The sequence below is a fragment of the Sebastes umbrosus genome, chromosome 1, assembly GCF_015220745.1.
Source record: "Sebastes umbrosus isolate fSebUmb1 chromosome 1, fSebUmb1.pri, whole genome shotgun sequence".
Lineage (NCBI taxonomy): Eukaryota > Metazoa > Chordata > Actinopteri > Perciformes > Sebastidae > Sebastes > Sebastes umbrosus.
The window spans coordinates 37,396,449-37,407,489 of NC_051269.1; the positions used below are offsets into that span (position 1 = coordinate 37,396,449).

General features: G+C 43.3%; 2 protein-coding genes across 16 annotated transcripts in view; both read left to right on the plus strand.

Annotated features, from left to right (window-relative positions):
• arhgap46a (Rho GTPase activating protein 46a) overlaps window positions 1-10,979 on the plus strand; it is a 44,219-nt gene extending 33,240 nt beyond the window's left edge. For 12 of the 15 annotated variants that reach the window (XM_037772543.1, XM_037772723.1, XM_037772802.1 and 9 more), the window contains 7 exons: window positions 691-1,357; window positions 2,458-2,550; window positions 6,955-7,028; window positions 7,320-7,519; window positions 8,120-8,211; window positions 8,297-8,466; window positions 9,452-10,979. In XM_037772543.1, coding sequence (XP_037628471.1) covers window positions 691-1,357; window positions 2,458-2,550; window positions 6,955-7,028; window positions 7,320-7,519; window positions 8,120-8,211; window positions 8,297-8,466; window positions 9,452-9,646 — 1,491 coding nt within the window. In that variant the 3' untranslated portion in view covers window positions 9,647-10,979. The remainder of the gene's footprint in view (window positions 1-690; window positions 1,358-2,457; window positions 2,551-6,954; window positions 7,029-7,319; window positions 7,520-8,119; window positions 8,212-8,296; window positions 8,467-9,451) is intronic. The other 3 variants (XM_037772630.1, XM_037772980.1, XM_037773061.1) reach the window with 3 other exon arrangements.
• LOC119492355 (inositol hexakisphosphate kinase 2-like) overlaps window positions 1-11,041 on the plus strand; it is a 1,011,171-nt gene that overhangs the window by 961,760 nt on the left and 38,370 nt on the right. The gene's annotated exons all lie outside the window — the stretch shown is intronic.

Consider the following 11,041-nt stretch of genomic DNA (forward strand, 5'->3'; position numbering starts at 1 on the left):
ACTCTCTACGACCGACTGTATAAACTTCTCTGCCAAAGCCGAACCTCACATCTGCTCCGTTTGATTGAGAAACCAAAATGTGAAGTCCAGCTTGTCTGGCATCCGTGAGTTCCACATTACATCAGGGTGTCATTGAAAACGCATATCAATGCGTTTAATGTTCCATTAGTAAATCTGAGCTTTGATTCTGGCTCAGGTTCGGTGTTGTTCCTGGCTGTTTGCGGAGCATATCTGGGTTACTGGCTTTCTCTATTAAGGGAGTTTGAGGCGCTCCTTATGGTCATAAAGTCCACCGCAGGGATCACAGGGAGGTCTAGAGCATAGCTTTGGTTTTTAGCTGAGCCCGGTATGGGACGGAGCAGGGGTAAGTACTGTTACGCCACTATCTGGTCACCTGCTCCTGAGGCCAGGGTTCAGGAGGATTTGGGGAGAGTTCTTTTTCTTTTCTGGCATCAGGAAATTAATGTGCCGCTCCTGCAACTATTCCCCCTCGAGCCCCAGCACTGCAGAGCGGAGCACGGTAGGCGGAAAGCAGCGCTGCTCACAGTGTGACACAGTGAAGACTCTGCAGCTGCACAGTTTGTCCCTCAGCTGCACTCTCGCCTCACCCCCTCTGCCTCCTCTTCTTCTACACCCTCCCTCCTGCTCCTCTTCTTCTCTATCTCATGTCCACCTCTTGTCCCCCTGCAGGCGGGCACCCTAGAGCTGCAGGCTCAGTTGGAGAGCAGGAAGAAAGGCATGGTGGACGGGCGCACCGCCTCCCTGGGCCCTCACCGCCCTACCAACCACGACATAAGAGAGGGAGGTGATGGGGCGGGAGGAAGAGCACGGGGATCCTCCTACCAGCTCTCCTACGCCACCCTGCGGCAGCCCCCACCTCCCGAAATGGGCATGGAGGACTGGGCCAGCAAGCACCTCAACATGCACACGCAAGGCCTGTTCCGCCGCCGCGTCTCCATCGCCAACATGCTGTCGTGGAACCGCGGCTCCATCAAAAAGCCCATGCTGGTCACCAGCAACCGCGCCGTCAGGAAGGAGGCCTGCGAGATGTTCAAGCTGGTGCAAGCCTTCATGGGAGACAGGCCTTCGCGTCTGGACCGCCGCCACTGCGCCCTCCTCATCGTCACCAAGTGCTGGGACATGCCGGGGCTGCGGGACGAGCTGTACGTGCAGCTGGTGAGGCAGACCACGGGCAACGCCACCCCCAGAAGCTTGGCGGGAGGCTGGGAGCTGATGGCCATCAGCTTGGCGTTCTTCGCCCCTTCGCCCAAGTTCCGCTGTTACCTGGAGGGCTACATCCAGAGACACACGGATCCCACCAGCGACAAGAAATGTGAGTCTCAGACTGAGCAGCAGGGTGGGTCACCTTTCTTTCTTCTGTTACCTCCCTGTGTTGTCCAATAGCAACCCTCACTCCCAACATCATGTTCCCATACAACTAAACTGTATAACCAAAATACATTTCTCCGGTATCACGGTCGCAGTTTTAAACCGTTTTAAACAGTTGAATAACAAATGAATGGAAATAAAACAACAGAAACAAAATGACATAGTTAGGTTTAGTACAACATTGTGTTTTGGCTTAAAATGACTACAACATTGAAACAAAACAAAACCAAAATGCAACACAACTACTTGGTTAGGTTTAGTAAAAAAAATTGTTCGGCTTAAAATTACTGAAAAACAAAACAAAAATACAAGAAATCACTCTGTTTCACGCAGGACACGAACAGCGGTCTCCTGGGGGAAAGCCCTGTGTATGTTGTACCCCCCATTCACCTCCTCTCCCGCCCGCCTGACTGCCAGGAGTGGACTTTCTCACTTGTTATACCCGTTATTATTCAATAAGGTTTTTTATTAGGGCTGTCAAAGTTAACGCAATAATAACACGTTGACACAAATTTGTTTTAATGCCACTAACTTCATTAATGCATTAACACAACTTGTGATTTTTAGGTTGTAACAGGCTCAGTTTAAAAGGTAGAGTGAAGATACTGGTATCATATGAAACTAGGAAACCTAAAGAACCCACTGATACCTACCATGACATACTAACTTGTCACGAATGAGGTTAAATAACGCTCCAAACTTAAGCTACATTTTGGCAAGGAAAAACTGTCATGGCCATTTTCAAAGGGGTCCCTTGACCTCTGACCTCAAAATACGTTTCCTTCCAAACATAATTGAGAATGCAATTTAGTTGTATGGGAACATCATTTTTAGGAGACAGGGCTGCTGATAGTCGGCATAGTGTTTACATAGGCCAGAGAGATGTCTCTCTTTTAATCACATTCATTTTCTTCCTCTACTATTTTCTTTTGGAGTTGTAATTTAATTTAGTCAGTATGATCATGATAGAAAGCAAACTATTTGATGAGCCCAATAATCTGATTGTCGGCCTTGTGTTTATCTAACTGAGCATCAGAAATATGACCTTATCCGTCTTCTGTTTCATAGTGACTCAGTTCATATTAGAACAGCAGGAACTGAAGCTGAAGAAGAACTCAAAGTCCAGAAAGAAGCGGAAACAGAACTCAGATGAGGATGAAGGTAAATCTTCTGTTCATCTACTTGCTCTTCGGTCCAAAATATCACTTGAAGAACATTGGATCCTCAGTATTTCCCACTTGTACACGCTTATCTGTTTGACAGAGCACAAAATAGGCAGGGGAGGGACTCCCAAAGATGTTTTTCTACTTTCTTCAAAAGCCGTACAAGCCATAACAAATCTAACATATCGCTCCCTGCAGAGTGACCACTCTGAGTGGGATGGAAAATCCAGCGCTGTGCACTTTGTCAGATGAGTACATGCTGATGTACTCGCAGACACAATAAATGGGTTTCACAGAAAGTTGAGCTGAAAAAAAACAAAAACATGTAGGATGAGAATTTCAGATTGTTCTCCGTGCACACAATGGACCACACTGTGAGTCATTTATTAGCGGTCTCTCTTGCCACTCGCATGTCAAACAGCCATTTAAGGGGATACCTACTCATCGCCACGCGCCCTCATTAGAGCAGCCCACACACTGCCAGCTCTGGTGATGATGTCGCCAGAGAGGAACCCAATCGTCCCGCAGCAGACACCACAGCAGCACATTGTGCTTCAGTGACTCAGACTCCGACTGACTAAGAGGTCAAAGAGAAAGCCTGCTGACTAACTACTTCTGACTAACTGTAGGGGTCTTTTAGAGAGGGGGGGGATCTTGATGAAAGCCAGAAAGAAAAAACAAAGTCTCACATGTACAAAAAGAGCATAATGAGAGCTGCTGTTTGCTTGATGGATGGAGGAGCTTGGACGCCTACATTGTGTGTGACCAGAGTAAATAACAGCTGTGAGCAATAGGAGTAGAAGTGGGAACTGTGGAGTCCTCTTTTCAGGCTGGTCTGGGCTTGGAAAAGGACTTCTTAGGGCCCGGGGAAGCGTTGGTTTCAGCCAGCACTTGGATTACTTGTCTCATAAACAAGTTGAGACTGAAGTTGTCTCCTCCACATCCTTTAAAGGCTCTGTGCTTTTGTTGTGAAGTTTAGCTTCAACGCATGTGCAGACAGGTGTCATGCCGTTCTCAGCCCGGTACAGTACACTCAAGCTCCTAATGAGCTCGTATTTCTCCTGGGCTTTGGTTGCCTGGTTGTTGTTGTTGTTTTCATGCCATCAAACCTGATGTAAATATAGACTACCAGTAATGTTTAAACCCGTTCTCACTGCAGCAAAGGGGCTCTAGTCTGCACTCTTGCTTTCCTGCGAGTGAGTGTACAGCCTCATATGTTGAGAACCTCTGGGAAAAATACCCCGTCTTTGCAGAGATCAAGGGCAAATTATTTGCTCTCTAATTGGACTTAATTATAGTCAAACTTGGTCAGATTAGCAGCAGTTGTGAGCGTGCATGGGAGTCACCTGTTTGCCATAAATCTGGGGGCTTTGACTGTAGGGAACATGCTGGTGGAAAGTGTTTGTCTCTTTTTAAAATCCCATCTGTGTGCTTGTCCAACTGGCGCTGGTTCAGGTAGCTGATACAGTGGAGAGTCTGGGAACGGGAATAGACCCCATGAGAGCTCAGTGTTTGGTGTAAACCCGAGTTACCACGGCAATGAAAGATGGGGATGATTTCTAGGTCTGCCCCCTTTCAGTCGACCAATCGGTCGTTTTGGTCTTATTTAACTAAGATTTCTATAGTCGATTAATCATTTTTTATGCTTTTTTCATGCTGAACGACTTATTTCCAAGAAACTTATGAGCACATCTCTGGTAAACACAAGATTTACATGTGTGATTCTTTTGTTGAGAAACTCAGTTTTACAGATCTGTCGATTAAAGGGGCTAGATGTATCAGCTGGATCAGAAATTGCTTGTTAACGGTGAGACCTGTGGCCGTGAAGTTAACGACAGTCAGCGTCCTGTTGCTCGCGCTTGTGCTCGCACTACATAGACGCGAGCAAGCATCGGGCAAAACAGTGAAGCGGCACACACGACACTGAACTTGATTAACAGCTAAAACCACAATATCACACACATCACAATATAGGAGGCCCGGTCCAGCCCGGTTGATCCTAGTTTTCCCCCCCGACGTCAGACGGACTTCACTAGATATAACTTTTTTTGTGCTTCCGTGGAGTTTGTGTTGGAGTCGTTGTGGTCGTGGCTGGCGGTTGTTAGCGGTTAGTTGCACACTATTAGCCTTGTAGCGGAGCTGAAAAGAGTAAAGGCACTCTCCAGCGTGCATGACGTCACATCTGTTTAATTTTCCCCAAAAAATACGGCGCACATTCTTCACTTTAAAAGCAGTCTACAGGCCGATAGAGGAAACCCAGAAAGTTGCAGAAGCTTTCATGTTTTAGGTTAGGTTACAACCTGTTCACAGGGTTAGGGGATTGGCAATAAAAAACGTTTATGCATGTAAAAACTTACATACAGTCCCTTTTAAATCAACTAATCGAGTGTTAGTCGGCTAAAAATGTCTTTGGTCTTATGATTTCTTTTCATGAGTGCACATGATGACCCAACTCTCAAGGTTTTCTGTTGGCTTTTTGGCTGTTTGAGAACTAGAACTTAACTATTTAGGGACAAATCAGGTTCTTCTGTAGTTTGTGTCTCTTGAAGGACATCCAACCTCAGAAAACAACGTTGTTCATCTAATGCAGCTCACTTCAGACACAGATCTGGGCCGTACAGTAGCTACTAAGGGCAGGCAGCAGACAGGGAGCCCTCTGTGTTTCTCATTCTCTCCAGAGCCCTTTATCTCTGTGAACGCTGATGAGTCACCTGAGCGTTGGATGAGCAGGCCAGATCCTGTCTCTAAAGCTTTTGTTCAACAGCGGTAGTAAATCTTCCCTCAGCCTGACAGTTTAGCCGGGCCTGCTCTAATCCCCATATGCCAGAATCACACCGTCAACATGCCTCTCCAATTACCACTGCCTTCCTCTCATTCGCTGTTTGACATCTGTGGGAAAAAAAAACAAAGTTTGTGGGAAAGAATTTAAATCATGTATTATTTTGTGTGTTCAGTAATGCCTGATGCTTAAGGGTTTTACATAGAGGACATAACAAGGGTTTGCATAGTGTTGTGGACTTTGGTTTTGTTGTTGTCAGGGTTATTATAGTAAACTAAAACTGAAACTAAAACAAAAATAAAGTGAAAAATATGTTTAGTAAACTGAAACTAAATAAAAACTTTATCAATTTAGAAAAACTAAACTAAAAAAATAATACAAATAAAATAAAAACGAATGCAAATTCATTTCAGTTTTTAAGCTATAATATATCACTACAGAAAAAAGGAGACGGCACGAATTTCCGTAAACTCTGGTGACATTGAACCACAGAAACTGAACGGACTAGACGTTCCAGGAGACGGCACTGTGCCACCATTGCTTCACATCAGACACTAAAGTAGCACGCAAAACATTAAATATTATGGCCATTCTTACAGAGTTCTTCTACCATGTATTTAGTATGTATATGTAGCTACATACAGCTGAGACATTATACCTGTTCCTAACTAAAACAAACTAAAACTAAATATATAAAAACTAAACTAAACTTTTCTAAAAAAAAACTTAAACTAAACTAAAACTAGCAAACGCACTCCGAAAACTAACTAAAACTAAAATGAAATTGGAAAGTCAAAACTAAAATAAAATAAAAACTAAGCTGTCAATCGATAGTTAATCGTGATTAATCGCAAATTAATCACACATTTTTTTATCTGTTCAAAATGTACCTTAAAGGGAGATTTGTCAAGTATTTAATACTCTTACCAACATGGGAGTTCAGGTGACTTTATTTGTACCCGTAGGTAGATTTGTTTTGCAGCAAAAAGTGGACAAATATGCTGCTCTATGCAAATATATGTATATATTTATTAATGGAAATCAATTAACAACACAAAACAATGACAAATATTGTCCAGAAACCCTCACAGGTACTGCATTTAGAATAAAAATTATGCTCAAATCATAACATGGCAAACTGCAGCCCAACAGGCAACAACAGCTGTCAGTGTGTCAGTGTGCTGACTTGACTATGACTTGCCCCCAAACTGCATGTGATTATCATAAAGTGGGCATGTCTGCAAAGGGGAGACTCGTGGGTACCCATAGAACCCATTTTCATTCACATATCTTGAGGTCAGAGGTCAAAGGACTCCATATGTTCCATATGATACCAGTATCTCCACTCTACAACCTCCGAAAGATTGATTGCGCTATTGTATTAAAGAAATCAGTGGCGTTAAAACGAATTTGCTTTAACACGTTATTATCGCGTTAACTTTGACAGCCCTAATAAAAACTAAACCTTTCTGAAAAACTGAAACTAAACTAAAACTAGCAAACACACTCTGAAAACTAACTAAAAGCAAAACTAAAATAGAATAAAAACTAATTGAAAATTCAAATCTATCATAACCTTGGTCGTTTCTCAGTCCTGAATTTTCCTCTTCTATCTCCCTACAGGTTTGCCTATCAGCACATATGCCAAGTTCTGCCATCGGAAACTGCTGAAGGTGGCGATCACCGGAGGCAAAAAGGTAAGCTAAAAGAATAACGAAAGAGGAGTTAGGTGTTGCATTTACACGCTATAAAACAGTAGTCACTCTCACATGATAAAAATAGGACGAATCAGTTTGAAAGTTTAGATTTGGCATCTGAGTCACCCCAGGTACCGTCACAGAGAGACATAATTACAGTCACCGGTAGAGACATAAACACAGACCCAGTCATAGTAGCGCAGCTGCAGACACCGCCATGATTAGTATCATAGTCCCTGACGTACACAGGTAGTAAATCTTCTCCCTTCCGTACCTCTTTCACCCCTCCAGGGTCTACGTAAGCCCACGTTGGAGGAGATCGACCACAGTAGGCGGGCCATCGTCACTCCCTCCCTGTTTGGCAGCTCTCTGGAGGAGGTGATGGAGAGGCAGAGCGAGCTCTTCCCAGATAGGAAACTACCCTGGGTGCAGGTTCAGCTGTCCCAGTATGTTCTGGCTCTGGGCGGGGCACAGACGGAGGGCATCTTCAGGTGAGACCGCCGATTACATGCCTCGACTTGAGCGATGTGTGAGAAAGGTGGAAATTAGAAGGGGATCTTATGTACTGTATGTACTTTATTGTATGCATAGTGTGTATAAACAAATGTGTGTGTGGTCTCCCGTATCACTGTATTTCAAAGTAGGCTGTGTACAGTACACACAGCAGAACAAACAGCTGCTTTGCTCCTGAGACCAGCTCTGTTTAATTTGATACTTCATAATGTGTGTTTACATTACTGCTAAAGCCTACAAGCACGTGGGAATTACACGGCTGTGTGTTTGCGTAGGGTTTCCTCCAGCAAAATAACATCTTGACTTATTTAGAAAAGTGTTCCCTCCATGTGAAACTGCGCTCCTCCACGGGGACCGTCGTGAACAGTGTTGTTTAGTTGTGTTGTGTTTATTCTGTTTTTGTTTTGTTCCAAAGAAATACTGCAAACAAAGAACAGTATAGTTCAGCCACCAGGCCACATTTGAAGCCAATTGGGTGTGCATGAGTAACAGATTTGCCACAGGGCATGGAGTCTGTAATGATAGGAGTAGAGCTCCCTCTTGTGGCCACTGAGTGTAACTGTGTTTTTTATTTTCAGAGTGCCTGGAGACATCGATGAAGTGAATGCGTTGAAGCTCCAGGTCGACCAGTGGAGGATCCCGGAGAATCTCTCCGACCCAAACGTTCCTGGTGAGGAAGGAAAAGGATGTTTTCAGCTTGTTTGTTGTTATTGTTTTGTAAATATGAATACTAAGAGTACGTTTGTCTCGTTCAGCCTCTCTGATGAAGCTTTGGTATCGGGAGCTGGAGGAACCTCTCATCCCGATGAACTTCTACAAGCAGTGTGTCAGCCACTGCGACGACCCGGTGGCGGCCATCGCCGTGGTTCAGTCTCTGCCTGAGCTCAACAGGCTGGTGCTCTGCTACTTCATCCACTTCCTGCAGGTAACCAACATGTTGACAAAGATTTATGAATGCAGCCCATACCCATAATTTACCCCAGTCAGGGTTCATATTCCACTAACACCATTATGACAATATCTGTACAGTTGTAAGTTATTCCCCATTTTTCTTTAACTTTCTTACAAATGTCCAGCAACCTGTGTTAATTTCCACTCGTTACGTACATTGATTCTTTTCAAAATAAACTTCCGTCGTCACAGGAAACAATTTAGTTAGGTTTAGGAAAAGATTGTGGTTTGGAATAAAATAACTCCGGAAATGGCGTTACTTAAGTACGAAAGTTATGTGACAAATTAACGCTGACTTCTGGTTTCACACGGGACTCGAACCGCTGTCTCCTAGGTGTGGTGTTTTTTTTCACATATTTTTATTATTTTCAGAACAGTTATGTTCAACAGTTATTAGATACAGTCAGACCCCCAAAATTTAAAAAAAACAGATGAAAAGGGACATTTGACATAAAATAACATACAGTGGTTAAATGTGTCTGTAATAATAAATATAAAAGAAAAGACAACAATAGGAATAGCAGATAATATCTCATATAGTAAAGTATATTGTCCTCGGACTCTCATCGATAATGAATGGTAAAAGGCGATCATAGAAATATATTTTATGTTTTACGTGGCACTAGGAATAACTTGCTTCCACCCTGAAGGGTATTGGCCTTTCAACAGAGTGTTTGAGCTCTGATGGTAAATAATCTATGACGGGGTTCCAGGTCTTAATAAATGAGCCCTCATTACCCCTAAGGACTGCACTCATCCTTTCGGTGTGGTGTCTCTTTATACTTCCTGGTTCACGATTACGTGGATTACATATGAATTGATTTTGTGGGATATGTATATGTTTTACAGTGCATTACTTTACGTAAATATAGCTTCAAACGGTGTATGAGAACAGCCTGACTCACTGCAGGTCAAAGGTCAGCCTTGCTCACTGCTTCCTCTCTCCTACTTATCTCCAGGTATTCGCTCAGCCATCCAACGTGGCGATAACCAAGATGGACGTGAACAACCTGGCCATGGTGATGGCCCCCAACTGCCTCCGATGTCAATCCGACGACCCGCGGATCATCTTCGAGAACACGCGCAAGGAGATGTCCTTCCTGAGAATGCTGATCGTCCACCTGGAAACCAGCTTCATCGAAGGCGTGGTGTAGACACTGTAAACCCGCAGAGCTCAGCAGCTGCAGTTACACATTTACAATCATGCATAAACACTGTTTCTGTTCAGACCACACTGGAAACTCTCGAGGTGAGATATTATACCTCTTACAGCACAAGCGGTGAGAAAACAACTCGGACTTTGGACCCTTTGTTCTCGCTTTGCTTTCTTACTGAGAGACAATACACATCACCTTTTAGGTTCCACTGTGTTTTTTTGATACTAAAATCAACAGTGACGGCTTTAAAGTGGCTCACTTTACTGACTGTATTTTCTAACCGCTGCATGTGAACACAGATTTAATTTCTTACTGAATAGGTAGTAATACCGTTTCACAGGACAACTGGGCTGTGTAAAGTGAGAGTCTTACAGTATTTACTTCATTCACTTGCACAGAAAGACAGCGGTGTTTGGTTTCATTCAAGTGTGTTTGTGTGTGTGCGATTGTCAGAGTGTGAACGAAAGACACAGCCTTCCTTTACCATGTACAGAAAAATAGGAAATATAAAAAAGAACTCTTGTAATGGTGTCTTATTAATAAGCTTGCCTGTGCTGTTTTGATTCGTCGTGCCGATAGCTGGTGTCCTCGCATTTCATTTTACGAGGCGCAAAAGAAGCCGCGCCGCCACAACTATTCTCACTGAGTCTTCATTTCAAAGCACAAACTGGAAGGATGTGCAGGAAGCTCTTTGTTACAGGCGGTGGCGATTTTCTACGAAAATAAACTTGGAAGTGCTTTGATTTTACAACTCAAATGAAGCCGGACGAGTTTTGTAATTACAGTTTGTGTCATAGTGATGTGGGAGGTTGGTAACTCATCTGATAATACTCTTTCTCTATATATAAAAACAAAAGTCTTTCAGTTGGATTTGTGTTCTCTTTTGTTTGTGGTCTGTATGTTTTTTGGCTCAGGTCTTCTGATAAAACGGGTGTTGGATGTGATAACTGTACACGGCCTCCCTCATAGACTGAACATTTGATTAATCTACCACAAAGATTGGAGAATGGAGTATTGTTCAACTGTCGAGCACTATGAGAATGTAGATTTAAGCTCTCCCCGATGTAAATAAATTAATGGTGTAAATAGTATTAACTCTCCTTAAGTGTATTCTAATGATCCAGGTTAAGGGTGAAGTTAAATGTTGCTGTAAAGAGCAACAAAAAAGTGTTTTTGTAATTAACATTTCTCTGCTGTAACCGCCTGCCTTTTCAACATAGGACTGATTCAAACCACTTTCCATGTGTGTGTGTGTGTGTGTGTACATGTGTGTTTGCTTCTTGTTATAATATGGAATGAGTGTCCATAAATAAAGGTTTGTTCAATTGTAGATGGAATGCCTCGTGTTTGTGTTGGCATGTTTGACTTTTGTTTTGTTAGTGGGTCGCAGAG